Genomic DNA, 18,011 nt, shown 5'->3' on the forward strand with positions numbered 1-18,011 from the left:
GGCCACACTAAATAGAGTCCAGAGGGAATAAGTACCACTCTAATATGACTGGTCCAGGTGGAGGGGGCAAGAGAGGGAAGGGAGTAAGTAGGGGCAGGAAAGGGGAGGTAGGGATACTGTTACCTTAATGTCCTATTTTTGGAATAAGGTTTTACATGTATCTTATGCTTTGTGTTTTCAGAAGACTTTTGCATTTGTTATTGTATCATCAAGGTGTGTACATCATCTTTTGTAGATCAAGAATCTCCCACCCAAGGTCATGTAGCTGGGGAGTGGCAGCTCAAGCACAAGTTTTCGGAATCTTAACATTTTTCTCTATTCTTCAGTTGCTTCTGATAGTTCAGCACAGATAAGGGGACCTGGTGGGTTCATTTCTTTCAGTTCAACATTTAAAAGTTGGGTTTAGGTGACGAATGTTCTGAATTAGGGCGACCTGGGACCTATGCCACTGGTGTGTCGTCAGCTGCACTTAATGCTGTTGGAACATGTCAGATGTGGAATAGACCAGGAGGGAGTTCCCTTGCTGTTTTTTTGGCCAGTGTGAATCACACTTTATATCCAGGCTTCCTCACTGGGCTGGAAAGAACCGTTTGGAAGGCTAGTGGGGGCATTGGCTCCATGTAGAAGGCTCAGGATGCCCAGGAAATGCTGACCCCTGGAAACAAAGACTTAAATCCAGCAAGCTCTTTGAAGTTTTGTGTGTCCTGTACTCTGGCTCTGGACATGTCCTCCTAAATGTCTCATAAATAGCTGTTTCTTTCTCAGGATTGTGCTGTTTTAGCTGCTATAAAAACACTCTGATTCACAAAGGCCTGAATCAAGGACCACTAGCATTTCCATTTCCAAATTCACAGTCAGGGTGGACCGTGCAATGCCATTGACATTTCATTATACTCTCTGCTCCTCTATAGCCCCACATTGACTTCCGATTTTCTTTTCCTTACACGTTACCCACCCCAGTGCACGGGGAACTTTGCTGTAGGAGAAGGTTCCTGGTGAGAGGATGCTTAATACTTGGGTGTGGATTGAATTTAGATTTTCAAGTCTGTTTACATTTGTTTAGTTTTACTTGGAATAGTCTCATATGGCATGGCCAGAAATACAATTTAGTATGACCTACCCTTTTTAAAAACATAAATTATTTTTCTTTTAAATTTAATAGAATGAAATACAGCTCTTTCAGAAGAATGTTCCAAAAAGATGGCAGTATTAATGCAGAAAAGTGCCCCCCCACTTTTTTTTTTTTTGATTTCGTGATAGGACTAATGTAGATTTTGGACAAGTGGGAAGGAAAAAAGAATCAAGGTTTTCTGTTTACTTTTATGGAATTGATTTTAAAAAGTGGTTCTGCCCAATAAAGCAAGTACAAGTGGCTTGTATTTGTTTTGCTTTTGTTACTTTTCTGAGCAAATCAAGTGCATTATCAAAGCCACTCACGCACATGTATGCATGTATAGGTCTCACCCTTGAAAAGACACAGTTTTGAGAGTATTTTTAAAGTGATTTTGAAAGCATGGAGCAAAGAGAGCAGCAAGAGTTTAATGGCTTTGGAAAGGCTTTATGGGTGCCACTGAAGAGAGAAGTGGATCAATGTGGTTTTTCTTTTAAGCTGCCAGAGAATATCTTGGATTTTTGACATCTGTTCTTTCTTTTCAATCTTACAAATACCAAGAGGAACAAGGTGGCCCCATATAGTATATGGTGTTCTCACCATGAGTGATTTGGGTTGATAGTAGGCAGGAGGATTGATACAATGAACCGAAGCTCTTCTCGAGGAAGAGGATGAAAATAGCATGTGATTTGAGACCACACGTGTCCTCGGCCTGCTAGCACCAAATCTCCTCCCAAAGAATGTAGCATTCATTAATGAGGACGACTGATAAAATATGTAAAATTGAAGATCAACCAGTCCCTCCTTCCTTCCGCCCACTTAAAAAAGGTTAAATACTCATATTTGAGGCATAGTGGAAAGAGTTTGCCCTATAAAAGCTGTATAATGTTGGCTAAACTCTGAGCCTCAGATTTCCCTGTTTGCAGCATGGGGTATAAGATCTACCCCTTAGGACCGTGGGAGAAGTAAATGAAATGATTCATTCATTCGGGGATACTCACACTGAAGTACTGCTTGAGATTCGGGGAGTTAAAAGGTGCACATAAGTGTATGTGAAAGCATTTACCACAGTGCATGGCTCAAAAGGGTGCTTAGTAAGTTTTTCTTAAAACATTGTTGATGGAGAATTTTAACATGTACAAAAATAGAATAATGCATTAACCTCCTCTGTACCCATCACTCAGCTGCAACGATGGTCGTAATTATTAATTCATGGCCATCTTGTATGTCAGTGCCTCCACCCTGTCCCCCCCGCAACCCCACATCAATGGATTATTTTGAAATGAATCCTAAATGTAGTATAATTTTATCCATAAGATCTTAGTGTATATTTCCAAAAGGTAAAGATTCTTTTTGAGAGCATAATTACAATACCATTAGCACATTGAAAAACTGACAGTTATTATTATTTTATGTCATCAGGTGTCTAGTTTAGCGTTCAAATGTCCCTGATTTTCATATGTATTTTTAAAAGCATTTGGCTAGCTCAAGTCAGTATCCATACAAAGCCACATGCTGGATTATTTGATATGTCATGTATTTGATCCATGTCATTTGCCCTGTATAATTTCCCGCAGTCTGGTTTTTGCTGATTGCATCCCTATACTGTCTTTGAACATGTTCCTCTGAAATCTCTATTTTACTTCAACTGGTAGATCTAGAGGCTAGATCAAATTCAGGTCTGACGTTTTCGGGGCTGGTGTAGTTCAGAATTGTGTATATATTTCCATCAGGAGGCACATTCTATCTTGTTGTCTCTTTTTGTTACACCAGCCTTGATCAATGGGTTCAGGTATTACTCCTCTGATCTACCAGTTATGAAGCTCCCCATCAGCTTTTTATCTGGGTTTTAGCAGCCGTTTATGATCATTGCCCAGATCCGTTATTTCATTATGAGTTGCAAAATGGTGAGATTTTAATTCTATCATTCTTTCACTGTTTTCCAAAATGGCTACCCATAATGCTTGAGGGTTCCAATTTCTCCACATCCTCACGAACAGTTATTGTATTATAACACAATACAATATTGTATTATTATTACTTTTTGATTATAACCATCCTAGTAGTGTGAAGTGGTAATTCATTGTGATTTTGATTTGTATTTTCCTAATGACTAATGACACTGAGCATCTTTTCATGTACTTTTTGGTCATTTATATATCTTTGGAGAAATGTCTATAAAATCCTTTGCCCATTTGTCTTTTTACTGTTGAGTTGTAAGAGTTTTTAAAAAAAATCCTATTCTGGATACTAGACCCCTATCAGATATATGATTTGCAAATATTTTCTCCTATTTTGTGGGCAGTTTTGCTAGATATGTCCAAATTCCCCTTCATAAGATTCCCTTTCATTTGGTATTCCCAGTCTGTGAAAGTGTTTGCTTCCCCATATACTTGATAATAGAGTCTGTAGCCCAATTTTTGGATTTTTTTTTTCCATTTTGGTATTGGATATGATACTGCACCATAAGTTTAATGTGCATTTATCTTACTATGAGCAAGGTAGAACATTTTTTTTCCTGTTTTAAGACCCATTTGCAATTTTTTCTATGAACTGTCTGTTCATATCTGGTCCGTTTTTCTATATTGTTGTTCTCTTTTTTCTTCTCTGTCTAACGCTTTTTACATGCTAGGTATATTAACCACTTGTCTGTGATGTTAAGTGGCAAATATTTTTTCCCGTATTCTCTTTTTTAACATTGCTTATGGCATGCTTTTCCATACCAAAAGTTTTACTTTTATGTAATCAAAAATTTTTGGTTATTCTTTTCTATATTTTTAGTCACAATTAGAGAAGTTTTTCTCACTTATAGAGGAATTGACCCATGTTTTTATTTAGTGTGTGCATAGTTAAATATATATATATTTATATATATATATGGTTCACATTAAGTGTGGGTATATGTGTATATAATATACATCCCTTTATATGTACATTTACATATAACTTCATATATAAAATATATACTATATATAAATATATATTAAATATATAGAGATATACCTTTGATGCAACAAGTATTTTCTGAATGGGAGTAAATGATGGCTGTTAAATAAATGCTGGCCTGAATACCGGAATCTTGTAAATAATGAGGTTCAGTATCTGCTTTTCTTATGCCACTCTGGATGTGTGAGCCAGCATGCTGTAGAGCAGAGGGGTTGGCCTAAGGAGCCCTGGCTTGGGTTTTGCTCTAACCCTTAACAGCTGCATGATGCCCATTCATCTCTTCTGATCCTGCTTCCTCATCTGCAAAATCCCAAGGTAATCGTGAGGAGCAAATGATATAAGGACTGTTTGTAATTGGCCAGGGACTAGCTGGATGTAAGGGAACCTTGCTACAGTCTGTAAAGGTGGGCGTCTTCTTTTTCCCTGCCCTCCATAGGCTGCTATGGGCCAGACACAGCCAAAGAAATCAACACTGTACTCTGGCCGCCGTGATGTAGAGAATCTCATCTTGCCCTCTGAGCTGAAGCATTTGATCTGATCCAGAGATGCTTTCCTTTTTCTTTCTTCTGAAAGACCCACCACAAGAGATCCCTGGTTTAATGATGTGTGTTGCTTTTGTGATTAGACTTTGAAGAATGAGTGGACCTCAGAACGGGCTCTCTTTTACTGGCATGGAGTCAATACAAAGCAAGGAGGACAGAGCAAGAAGACGGATATTATGGTTGATAACATTGTTCTTTGGAGAAGTGACTGTGAAACAGTTAGGAAATGGATGGCACACTCTCTGACTGAGACTGACTTGAGCAGGTAGTATCATGAAGGCAGACAGTGGCTTTCTACCATTGTGGGTTTCCAGGAGAGCCAAGGAGATAAAAAATAATCTGCCAGGAGATAATGTCCATTAAAGCCTTAACGCTAGCTTAGCTAAAACTACTTCCTTGGAACATTTTACTACTCTACTTGCCATGAGCATAAGCCTGCTTTCAGAGGCTTATGAAAGCCTCTGAAAGCATTCTGAGGTTCCGTAAATATTTGGACCAAGCCGTAAGCTCTGATTTAGGCCCTTCGGAGAAGATCTCTAACTAAAAATAGAAAGCAGAGGCAGAAAAAAAAAAAATCAAGTCTTTTAAAGAGGTCAGCAAATCTATGAAGCGTTTTGCCATGCCAGGCTGAGGTCTCTGGTTTCATGGGCACACATTCAGTGCTGGTGAGTCCAGAGCAAATGGCCATGTATTCCTTATGACACTAGCCTTCCTCCTAGGGTGGATGGCAGAGGGCTGTGTTTTCAGGCAGCGTCCTCTAGGGTATCCTTTTCAGAGGAGGAATCTCTCGTCTCGCCGACAGATTTGGCTTTCCATAAACATAAGGGCAAGAAATTCCTACTTGACCTTTATGTTTCCTCTAATGATGTCACCCACTAATGCAGAGTAGAAAACATATCCTTTTGTGTTTTGACTTTCCTTTTGACTTTCCACTTTGACTTTCCACTTCCTTATCTTTTCCTTCCAATCAATCACCAAGTCCTGTCAATTCCACTTTATAAACTTTTGAATTTGTCACTTTAGATACACCACTGCTGTATGAGTTTGGGTCCTCTCACCTATTCTTTTTTTTTTTTTTTTTTTTTTTTTTTGCGGTACGCGGGCCTCTCACTGTTGTGGCCTCTCCCGTTGCGGAACACAGGCTCTGGACGCGCAGGCTCAGCGGACGCGGCTCACGGGCCCGGGCGCCCCGCGGCATGTGGGATCTTCCCGGACCGGGGCACGAACCCGCGTCCCCTGCATCGGCAGGCGGACTCTCAACCACTGTGCCACCAGGGAAGCCCCCTCTCACCTATTCTATTGAAGCCCTACCTCCTTGGCTCCAGCCATTCGCACCAGCAGTCTTCCCTCCTGCTGTCAGTGGGGTCTTTCCAAGTTACAGTCACAGATATAGCCATGCCCGCTTATTGATTCAGATGATTTAGTGGTCTTACCTACAGGATCAAGTCCAGACTCTTTAGATTGATACACAAGTCTCTTTACAGTCTGGCTTGTGCCCACCTTTTGATACCCTCGGTTGGGAATGTCCTTTTCCCTCTTTGCTCAGCTCTGCATAAACCTTTAACATTTGACCTGAATAGAACCTCTGCCATGAAGCTTCTCCAGACAGAGGTCATTGTTCTTCTCTCAATCGACCCAAAGATGCTTGACTCATTTCTGTTATAACACTTCCCACATTGGGTTATTAGATTATAATAAGGAAAAAAAAATAGGAAGGGATGGGGGGGGATGTGTGTAGGGGAAATAGCATGGGCTTGGGGTTTAATCCAACCTGGGTTTAAATCGTGGCTCTACTCAACTTCTCTGAGTTTTCCTATACACCTACCTTATAGTACTGGAAGGATTAAAAGACGTAATAAAAACAAAACATCTACTAGTACTCGGTTGGGACTCAGTATATGACAGTTTCCTACCTTTCTTTTATTTGCATCATTGGCTCTGAGGAAGCGTCATTCTATTGGATGATGGTCAAAATCTATTATTTTCTCTCTGAGAAATGGTTCTGGTACATCTTGGTTAGTGTCAAGAATAAAATAGCCTGTGTGTGCTGGGCCGGTATAGACTTGGGTGTCACAGATTGGGAGTGTGTGGGAGACTGTGAAGGGAGGGAGGAGGTGGCAGAGGAGCCTGTTCGTGTCAGGAAACTGATAGTGCAGTTAACTTGCAAAGGTTCCCTAAGTCAGTTTCTTCCCTTGTGGATGTACCTGAAACCCCATCCCATGAAGTGTAACTATATCTTTTAAGATACTTAGGGCCAGGGAGATAATTGTATCCTCTTGATCGTCCACATCGAAACGTGGGGAATAGGGCTTTTTCTAAACGGAGTGAAACATTGGAGCGCAAGAGGAAACCTACATCTTTTGTAAGAGCTGAGCTGAGCCCCCAGGGCTGTGTGGGGGCCGAGGAGGTGCAGAGCAGAGGAGAGAGCTGTTCCGGAGGGTGTACGACCGAGCCCTAGGGGCCAGCAGAGATGAGCTACAAGCCGGGCAGCAAATAGCCTGTTACGTCTGAATTGAGCATTTCCAAATGAGGAAGCCTCGTGGTTGAGACTGGAGATGCTTGTATTGTGTAAGTGATCCCAAATGCATTGCTTTTGGGGGAGTGGGAGGTAATTTTGGATGGCTAAAAAATAGAGAAATAGGAATTGGGGTTCATAAAAATTATACGGCAGCCTTTTTCCAAAAAATGGATATATAAACCCATTTTTTTAAAAAACGAAAACCAAAAACCTGTTTTGTGTCGATTCTCTTCCAATCAAAAAGGGGATAGCGTATTCTCTTTTTTTTCCGCCGTTTTCTGTTTCGCTTTTAATGTAGCCCATCATCCTGGAAAGGGCAGATTAAAAATAAGCTTGGCACGGCTGGCTGCGTGGGACAGGGCTAAATGCCGTCTTATGTTCCTTCCAGGTCCAGCGTGAACTCTGTCTCCCTTCCCAGCCAGCTCTCCACCGCCTGTATTCACCATGGTGTTTGGTGAGATTTTCCATCGCCCTGGACAAGACAAGGAACTTGTCAACTTGAACGTGGGGGGCTTTAAACAGTCCATCGACCAGAGCACCCTCCTGCGCTTTCCTCACACCAGACTCGGGAAGCTGCTCAGCTGCCACTCGGAAGAGGCCATCCTGGAACTGTGTGATGACTACAGCGTGGCCGATAAAGAGTACTATTTTGATCGGAACCCCTCCCTGTTCAGATACGTTTTGAACTTTTATTACACCGGGAAGCTGCACGTCATGGAGGAGCTGTGCGTGTTCTCGTTCTGCCAGGAGATCGAGTACTGGGGCATCAACGAGCTCTTCCTCGATTCCTGCTGCAGTAATCGCTACCAGGAGCGCAAGGAGGAAAACCACGAGAAGGACTGGGACCAGAAAAGCAATGATGTGAGTACCGACTCCTCGTTCGAAGAGTCGTCTCTGTTCGAGAAGGAGCTGGAGAAGTTTGACAAGCTGCGATTCGGTCAGCTCCGGAAGAAGATCTGGATTCGCACGGAAAACCCAGCCTATTGCCTGTCGGCCAAGCTCATCGCCGTCTCCTCCCTGAGCGTGGTGCTGGCCTCCATCGTGGCCATGTGCGTCCACAGCATGTCGGAGTTCCAGAACGAGGACGGGGAAGTGGACGACCCCGTGCTGGAAGGCGTCGAGATCGCGTGCATCGCTTGGTTCACCGTCGAGCTGGCCATCCGGCTGGTTGCCGCTCCCTGTCAAAAGAAATTCTGGAAGAACCCTCTGAACATAATCGACTTCGTCTCCATTATTCCCTTTTATGCCACGTTGGCTGTAGACACCAAGAAGGAAGAGAGTGAGGACATTGAAAACATGGGCAAGGTGGTCCAGATCCTCAGGCTTATGAGGATTTTCCGCATCCTCAAGCTTGCCCGGCACTCGGTAGGGCTTCGGTCTCTTGGTGCCACCCTGAGGCATAGCTACCACGAAGTTGGGCTGCTGCTTCTCTTCCTGTCGGTGGGCATTTCCATCTTTTCTGTGCTTATCTACTCCGTGGAGAAGGATGACCACACGTCCAGCCTCACCAGCATCCCTGTCTGCTGGTGGTGGGCCACCATCAGCATGACCACCGTGGGCTATGGAGACACCCACCCGGTCACCTTGGCTGGGAAGCTTATCGCCAGCACGTGCATCATCTGTGGGATCTTGGTGGTGGCCCTTCCCATCACCATTATCTTCAACAAGTTTTCCAAGTACTACCAGAAGCAAAAGGACATTGATGTGGACCAGTGTAGTGAGGACCCACCAGAGAAGTGTCATGAGCTCCCTTACTTTAACATTAGGGACATTTATGCCCAGCGGATGCATGCCTTCATCACCAGTCTCTCTTCTGTGGGCATCGTGGTGAGTGACCCCGATGCCACAGATGCTTCAAGCATTGAAGACAACGAGGGTGTTTATAACATGGCATCCTTGGAGAACTGCACAGCAAAATGAGCAGGGACGTTTGTGCCTGTACCTCGAGTCCCTTACCGATGTTAGGTTAACACAGCTTTATAAACCTCCGTGGGTTTGTTCAAATCATTTAATTCTCAGGGTGTACTTTTCAGCCATAGTTGGACATTTCATTGCTCTGAAATGATAGAAACGTCTTTATTTTTTTCAGTGAGGTGAATTAAATGCCTTGCTCTGAAATTTATTCTTTACAAGAGAGAGTTGTGATATGATTTTTGAAAAACAAAAGGTAGATGGTATTGGGTGGGATTTCTTGCTACGGCTTATGTATCATTCTGTGTTTATCATTTACTCACATTGAGCTAACTGTCAATTACTGACAAGTAGAATCGAAGGCCCAGCTGACTGAAGCCTACAAACATGTAAGATCCACAACATGAGACAATGCATGTCAGTCCATGTTCACGTTCTAAACATGGACGTTAGGAGCCTAATAAACTGCCTAATTCAGTATGGAGACTGTCTTGGTCGTATGTTTTTACGTCAAGTAAGTATATTTCAGTATATTCACAATTGGCTTGGGAGGGAGAAGCTCTTTTTGGCACACATTAAGAGCCCCTTCTGTGTGTTTTTGAATTTTGGATATACATCAACAGTGGCCTAGTCCTTTTGTTCAGTAGACTTGGTAGTGGTTGGCAAGTGGAAGGATCACGTTCCTGATTAAACCACACTGTCCAGTGTAACCTGAGTATGCATGTACATGTTTAGGACATACTCAAATGGGCATCTGTGCATGAAACGTGTGCCCTTACAGATATGTTTCCAGTATATATTTTCTAATTTCTACTGCTCAGGTAAAACCTCATCACCTGAAAATTACGTAGAGCAGAGTAAACTTACACGCTCACAGGCAGGGATACATTCAGTGAATGGAAGAAAGGAGAAATGCTGTACAAACACAGATGTGATTCACTATGGCCAGAGGAGTGAGACTTAAATCACTGAACAAAGCTATGCCAGCAGCTGTGAAATGAGCCAACATTTAAAAATAGCCTGAGAGGCAGTCATGTCCTCCCCTTATGTTTCTACCCCTCATAACGAAAGACATACATACTCATATCCAGAGCAGTGACAGCAATTCTATCCCAGGCGGAGAGAATTTAGCTAAAATCTTAATTTTGGAGATGTATGGCGACTCTAACTCATGCTGTCAGACTGGGTTCTTTCCATGAGATCTTCTGAATGGAAGAGCCGCGTGGATTTATGATCCAACTTTTTATGTTTGCAGATGGGTTTTGTTGAAAGAAGGACATTCTCTGTAGGTTATCTGATGAAGGTAACCTTTTGACTCATCACTCCTTCTAATGTTTTCTTGACTTCTGAGATGGATACCACTGAACAGGGTTTATAGTTATTTTTAAATCTGGAGGTTTATTACATGCATGTGTGTCATCCCCTGCCCATTTAAAAAAATGTTTCTTTTTCCCCAAGTGCCTTTGATGTTGGCATAAATATAGTTTTGAAGCATGGCAGTAGACCTTGGAACCCAGTTTTATTTAAGATTTCCCAAATAGTCATAAAGTAATTGAAGACTGCTTATATAGTAATAGTAATAGCAATAGTAATAGCAATAGTAGTGGTAATAACAGCAACAGCAATAATAATAATAAGCTACTATGTAAGGATTTTACCTATATAATCTCATTTATTCCTTACAACATCCCTAGCAGCAAGGCTTTATTACTGTCTCCATTTAAAAATGAGGACACGGGACTTCCCTGGTAGCACAGTGGTTAAGAATCTGCCTGCCAATGCAGGGGACACGGGTTCGAGCCCTGGTCCGGGAAGATCCCACATGCTGTGGAGCAACTAAGCCCGTGCGCCACAACTACTGAGCCTGCGCTGTAGAGGCCACGAGACACAACTACTGATTCCGCGAGTCACAACTACTGAAGCCCGCGCGCCTAGAACCCGTGCTTTGCATACACCGCAATGAGAAGCCCGCGCACCGCAACGAAGAGTAGCCCCCGCTCGCCGCAACTAGAGAAAGCCCGCGCGCAGCAACGAAGACCCAACGCAGCCAAAAATAAATAAATAAAATAAATAAACTAAAAGAAAAAAATGAGGACACAAGGTCACAGGAAAAATGGCTTAAGTTCCCACAGGGAGTAAGAGTTGGGCTTAGAACCCCAGGAGCCGGATTCTAGAGCCTGTGCCTTGAACACGGCACTGCCTCCTGCTCTGCTGGGTCCAGGAGTGGATTTAAGGATGCGTCGGGGCCACGTTCATCTGAAGAGATAAAAAGCAATAAACTCTGTCCGACGTTGATTTTTCCAGGAAGTGGGCGGAAAGGGGAAATGCTGGCTTATGTACCTTCCCTCTCCTGACTCACAAAGCAGGCCCATTTGTTGACAGGGCAGAGTTTTCTAGAAGCTGGAACAGGCTCTGAGGGTCCTTCCCTGCCCCCGAGTGGCAGAAACAGTGGGAAACCTGTGGTTCTACAAGAATCCAGGAATGTCTCTCAGCTTGTGGGTCCTTAAGAAGAGCTTCCAAACCTGGATCCCTGTACTCTGAGCTCTCGCGAGGTCGCAGCTGTACGGGACTTGACTATCAACGATCCAGTCTTAGAAGGTATGGCAGAGCCATGACTTTCCAGTTACCTGGCATCTCTAAACACCTGGTCCAGGTAAGAATTTCTACGAAATCACGAATTAAAGAGTCACAGGAAAGCAGGGAACCTCAAGAAGTAATTGAAATGATTTCTGCTTAGACCTACAAATTACCTGAGACACATAACTGTTTTCTCCAGATTAAAAAATCTCTAGAGGCTCAGAGAATACACCTTACAGCTTACATTTAACCTAAATGTTGTCAACAGCAGTTTAAAATTCATTTGTCCTTGATTCACACTCCCTGAGGGTGGAACCAACTACGACTGTCCTTGAATAAGGAATGTTTGTGTCCTTCGAGCTGTTCAGTCTCTGTTCTGAGCTCTCTTCTCCTGTTATAAAGAATCCCCGTTTTGAAAACTTTACTCAGCTTTTTTCCAGGAAGGTAAGAGAAGAAGATAAAATATTTATTAGGTGTTACTCAATTTAACCAACATCCAAATAAAGGTAGGTATTTTAGTAGCGAGCTTAAACAACTTCCCCAAGAATAATAGCTTCCTGTGGCCGTTGTGATAACTTGCCACAAACGTGGTGGCTTAAAAACAACAGAAGTTCATTCTCACAGTTCTGGAGGCCACAAGTCTGAACTGAGTCTGAGGGGCTAAAATTGTTGGCAGGGCTGGTTCCTTCTGGAGGTTCCCGGCAGGGTTCCGTTCTGTGCATTTTCCAGCTTCTGAGGGCTGCCTGCATTCCTCAGCTTGTGGATGCAGTACTCCAGTCTCTGCCAATGAGGTCACATCGCCTTCTCTTCTGTGTCGCACTTCTCCCTGCCTCCCTCTTATAAGGACACTTGCGTTTACATTTAGGATCCACTCAGATAATTCAGGGTAATCTCCCCATGTCAAGATCTTCAATTTAATCAAAGCTGTAAAGTACCTTTGCCCTGTAAGGTAACAGTTCCAGGTTCCAGGGATGAGGACCTGGATATCTTGGATATCTTTGGGGGCCAATATTCAGCCAACTACACCAAAGTTACACTGTTACTAAGAAGCCTTAATTTTAATGGTTTGTGAATATAATGCATCTTAGCTGGGAGAAAGGAACGTTGGATAAGAACATGGGTTCTGGTGTCAGACAAACTTGAGTTCTAATCCTAGCTTGGTCTGTAATCATAGACAAGCTCTTTAACCTCTCTGAGTCTTGGTCTTCTCATCTGTGCATGGGGTTGACACCAACCTTCTCATAGAGATAGTGTAAGTATTAAACTGGCTAATCAATATAAACTATCTGGTGCAGTGCCTGGCATATAACATGCACTCCATAAATGGTCTTCCATGTTATTTTAGTGCAAGACTTCTTTTGATTGATCTCAAGTGGTACCCAGGCAGGACCTGGTATTTTCTGTCTGATTGCTGTACATTAATGAAATCTAACACAATTTGCAAGACGTTTACAGGTGACAGTAGAAAAATTATAAAGTATTATTGTGTGAAAAGACACCAAAGCTAATTTAAAATTAAGAAATATAAATCTAAGACAGAAGAATCACATTTAATGTTGGGTCAACTTTTAAGCGGATCGTAAGGGTTTTTGGAGAACAGAAAATGTCACCAAGATGCAACAGCTTTGAAGATGGAAGAGAGCATCGGACCTGGAGTCGGAATACCTTTTGTTTGCATCCAGATCTGCTTATTTCTTTCTGAATGGGCTTGGAGAAGCCACTTCACCTCTCTAAGCCTCAGTGTCTTAATGTATGAAAAGAGAACAACAAGATCATGGTTGTGAGGATGTAAAAATGCTTCATGCATGTTCTACAAACACTGCATAGTAAGAAGCTATCATGAGGCCCTTTTCTCTTATAAGAAAGATAGAGAAGCAACTACATGTGTATCAATGATGGGCTTTACTGCCTCATTAAAAAAAAAAAATCAATGAACATGGTTCCTGAAGCTTTGTGCAGCTTTATTTGAACACAGCTTTCTTTCAAAATGAATCCTGCCAGCTACCAACACGAGTATACATTTTATTGAGAAGTTCCATGGTGCTGCAAGGCCAGATGTATGAAGCACACGAAGAGCTCTTTTTCCAGTAGCAATTATCTGCTGAAATTGCGCCTTGTCTGCAGCAGACGAACCGGATCTATTCCCATTGGAGTAGGGAGCACGTGCTATGGTATTTATAAACGGTAAAAGATGTTTGTCAGCACGCACAGCACATACATTCAAGCCTGAGTGCTGGCAAAAAATAGGCTCATTGTTTCTGAAGAGCCAATGATGGATTCATAAATTCTGCCAGCAAAGCTATTCCTGCAAGGGATTCTCTCCATGGATAGTGATGACTCCAGCATGTGCAGTTCTGATTGTGGGCTGAATTGAGTGCAAGGCCCCGGGTCAGACACTTGGCCCATTCTTCCCTGGGTCAATCCCAACAGATTCCAGAAGGGAAGAGTCATGGTGTACAGTCCTTGATGTCACAGTCCCTGATGGATCGGGGGAGGTCAGCACACTCACAATTGCCCCGCAAGAGAAAGCTTTCAGAGCCGTCTCAGTTATAATTCACCGCCATGCTGGGGGTGGCATCTGCAAAGGCCAGGACATGTGAATCCTTTCCAGGTTCTCAAGGGGGTTGGCTGTGTTAGGATGGGGGCAAGAGTGGTTCACATTTGCTAGACCTTTTGCCGCCAGGCTAACCTGACTGCCTAGCCCATGGAAGTGAGCTGCCAGTTCACGGCCATCGACCCAGGCCCTCTTGGTCACAGCAATAGACTCAAGCCCTCTTCACTGGTCCCTTCCAGCTTCCGATGGATCTGGGTGTGATCTGGTTCCTGACTCTCAGCTTTGACTTTTCTTCATCATCACCTTGGATCTTGGCAAATGATTTCTCTGTTCCTCACTTCAGTTTGCCCTCATCCCCTCAGTCTATTTGTCTCCTCATTTCAGACCGTTTTCAGTGTGAACCTACCCCAGCCGGCCTCTCAGGAAAACCCCAAGCCCCAGCCAGCCAGGGATCAGCCCAACCTGCTGAAAGCCCTGCAGGGAGAAACCTGGAGATTTCCGGCTGTTGGAATCCATGAACTCAGCTGACTGATGTAGGCCTGATCAGACTTCACTCCAGGCTTCATAGCAAGTTATCCACTAACATCAGGGTCAAATCTAAGATAATGCATGATGTATAAAAGGATTTTAAATGGGCCATCCTTCCCTTGCATATTCCTGGGACCTCCAGTATAACTGTCCCCTCTTCTAACCAGCCTTCCCCAGCTGCTCCTGGTGGTCAAGAGGCATTGTAGAGTTGAGTCGTTATTTGCGGCAGCTTCCCAAGTTGATAGAAGAGGACCCTAGAGCTTTTAATCTGGGTGATTGCCTTCAAGAACCCAGATTATTTATTATGATTTTGCCAGATGTCCAATTTCATTTTTTCAATAAAATTTTATTAAGGGCTCTACTAATAAATATATATATTTATATTTAATATTATATTTAATATATATACATATATATGTATATATATATTCTGATATACTGGTGCAAAGGGCACAGCTCCTGCTTACAGGAAGCTCATGGTGTGGTAGAATGGGCATCTGGGGCTCAGGTGGTGTCCGAGGCAGAGCAGGAAGAGAGCGCAAGACTTGGAGTACAGACCTTTTTCAGGGACTGGCTTCATCACTGACTTCTCTGTGATCGTGGTCAGGTTATTTAACCTCTCGGAAGCCTCTGTTTTCTCAACTAGTCAAAGGGGGCTAATTCAGCCTATTTCACAAAGTTGAGATAATGCACATTAAAGACACATAGTAGGTGCTCAATAAACATCACTTTCCTCTTCTTTCCATTAACCAATATTGCACTCTTGGCTAAGCTTTCATTACAGAAGAGGAATTGAAGCCTTGACATGTATTTAGTGAACCTGAATAGTGAGGACTCTGAGCCAGATGATTCAGACTTACCGCGTCTCCTTGTTCTTCACCTCATCCTTTGCCTGATAAACTTGTGTTGGTTCATTAGAATGATATTATATGCCCTTGTTGCTCTGATGTCAAGAGCAGCCTCTTCCACCCCTGTCTGATTGCTGGTACCGACCTTTTGATCTTCCCCTGATGATCGTATGCATCCTGAGTCAGGAGATCCCTGCACTGTGGGAGCTTCCTTGAGCGGTTATGGACTTGCTGACATTTGTGAATCCAGTATTGCCTTGTCAATGAGGGATTCTAAAAACAACATGGGCCCCAAATAACTGCCTCATGAACGTAGCATTTGAGTGATGATAATCATCACCATGGTCCACAAAAATTTTGGCAAAGGTTTCCATCCTTCACTGAGTACCAGACTTCTACAATGGAGCTGCATGGGTTAGTCCTGGGACAGGCATCCTTCATTTCTGATGGTTAAATGTTTCAGTCCATGTCAGGAAATCATCTGCAATCAGCAGATCTAATAAAGCTGGTGTTTTTAAAGTAATTTTGGTGCCATTGGAATGTGCTGCTGCATTTGAAATGGCAGCTGTACAGTAATAATAATATTACATGTACACTTGGCATTTGTTTAAGTGCTTGATATAAATTCACTCATTTAATCCTTACAAGAACCCCATGAAGTAAGGTACTGCTGTTACCCTCATTTTACCACTGAGAAAACTAAAGAACAGTGGGGTTATAAAACCTACCCAAAGTTACCCAGCTGGTAATTCGGAAGCTAGAATTTGAACCAAGGCAGCTGGTTTGACCTCAGAATTCATGCTCTCAACCACTACAATATACTGGCTCAATACTAATTTAAGTCACATGACTACATGTTATTTAGAAATTTGATTGATGAGATTTTGACTGTCTCAAAAGGCCGAGTGAATGCTGAAAATGTGTTGTTCCTTATCCTGTTATGGCTGTTTTTGTTAAGGCCCTGCTATGTGATGAGGACTTTCTTGGTTTTGGGAGAGAAGACTGGAGGATTGTTAGATACAATCCTATTGAGGACTGTGTAGAATCTGGAATTTTATCCTGCTTGCATGGTAATGAGTCAGTGTGCCATAGATTCACAGATGCTGGCAGAGGACACACAATTCCAGGGTCAGAGACAAAGGGCAGTTCGTTAGTCACAGCAATGGCAGTCACCAGAGTATCAGCATTTCCACCTGTTCCTGAGCCCATTTCCATAGGGTGATGCAAACAAAGTGGCCCTGAGGAGGACACCTGAACTGAGGCAACTCAGATGTTTCGTGATGCGAAGTAAGCATGTCTATCCTTTGCCCCAGAAGGTGACATTACCTTTATTATCCTGCACAGTAAGCAAACCTGCCCTTTGTTCTGGAAGACACTACCTGGAGACACTCTCTCCATCTGCTTTGTAAACATCCTTGAAAAAATAGATCAGAATGAAGGCAATTCATGGGTCTCCTGTGTTTCTTCTCATCTCATGAGCATGAATTGTCTCCTAATAGGTCCCTGGACTCCTAAGACTCTAGAATTTCAGTGTGTGGGTATGAATAACAGACATGAAACAATATCTGAGTAATATAGGGGGATTGCATAATTTTGACTGCAAATATAAAGGGCTTCTTGGAGGGGAAAGTCATCGTGAGCTGGCAGAGGGGTATAGAAGTCTTCATGAAAGAGGAGAGATTTCACTAAGTAGAAGAAATTGGAGAGTGAAAAGAGGGTGAACATTTTATGTTGTGTCATAGCTGAGGCTAGGTGCTCAATCATATAGGGCTTTGGACTTGGGGTCAGACCTGGGTTCCAATCATAGCTCAGTGGTTTACTAGTTATGTGTCCTACACAACCTCTCTGAATCTTCTGGTTGTTGTTTATTGACTCTTTCTTTCCTTTACCATTGGGTATGAATACTTATTACCTGCAGATGTAGAGGTCAGAATTTTGGTCAATATCATAGTGAAAAATGGCCAGACCTTTGCTTTTCTACACCCACAATGGAGAGTAAAGAAAAATGAGTTGGATTTTCTTTGTATTGAGGAAAATTGGTGATATGGCCACAGGTTACTCAGATTCTTTGAATAATTGTTAATCCCTGTTGTCTTTACCAGCAAGACACAGGCACAAGATCTCCCTTCTCCAGGAAGTTTTCTTTAATTACCCGAATCCACCCCCTGACTTGTCTCTCTCTGATCATGTCACTATTGCTCTCAATCCCTCAGTCGTACTCATTGTCCAAGGGTGAAGTTCTGACTCCATAGGTCGGTTCACATGACCTCTATGAACTGACCCAAGTCTGCCACTTCTGCTTCATACTTTGCCCCTTATACTTTACTAAACAGCTAGACTGAAAGTTGTATTGTTCATACACAGACACACACAGACACACACACAGACACACACACACAGACACACACACAGAGACACACACACACACAGAGACACACACACACACACACACACACACACACACACTACTGATTTT

At 42.9% G+C, this 18,011-nt stretch overlaps 1 protein-coding gene across 3 annotated transcripts in view; it reads left to right on the forward strand.

The window, feature by feature from the left end:
- The window catches only part of KCNS3 (potassium voltage-gated channel modifier subfamily S member 3), a 30,514-nt gene extending 21,026 nt beyond the window's left edge, over positions 1–9,488 (forward strand). The window contains exons 1-3 of one of the 3 annotated variants that reach the window (XM_028496864.1): positions 4,632–4,864; positions 6,907–7,167; positions 7,506–9,488. In XM_028496864.1, the coding sequence (XP_028352665.1) occupies positions 7,562–9,037 (1,476 nt within the window). In that variant the 5' untranslated portion in view covers positions 4,632–4,864; positions 6,907–7,167; positions 7,506–7,561 and the 3' untranslated portion in view covers positions 9,038–9,488. Of the gene's footprint in view, positions 1–4,631; positions 4,865–6,674; positions 7,168–7,505 lie in introns of those variants that run through there. The other 2 variants (XM_028496863.1, XM_028496862.1) reach the window with 2 other exon arrangements.
- The last annotated feature ends 8,523 nt before the right edge of the window (positions 9,489–18,011 follow it).

Source organism: Physeter macrocephalus, chromosome 12 (assembly GCF_002837175.3).
Source record: "Physeter macrocephalus isolate SW-GA chromosome 12, ASM283717v5, whole genome shotgun sequence".
NCBI classification, from domain to species: domain Eukaryota; kingdom Metazoa; phylum Chordata; class Mammalia; order Artiodactyla; family Physeteridae; genus Physeter; species Physeter macrocephalus.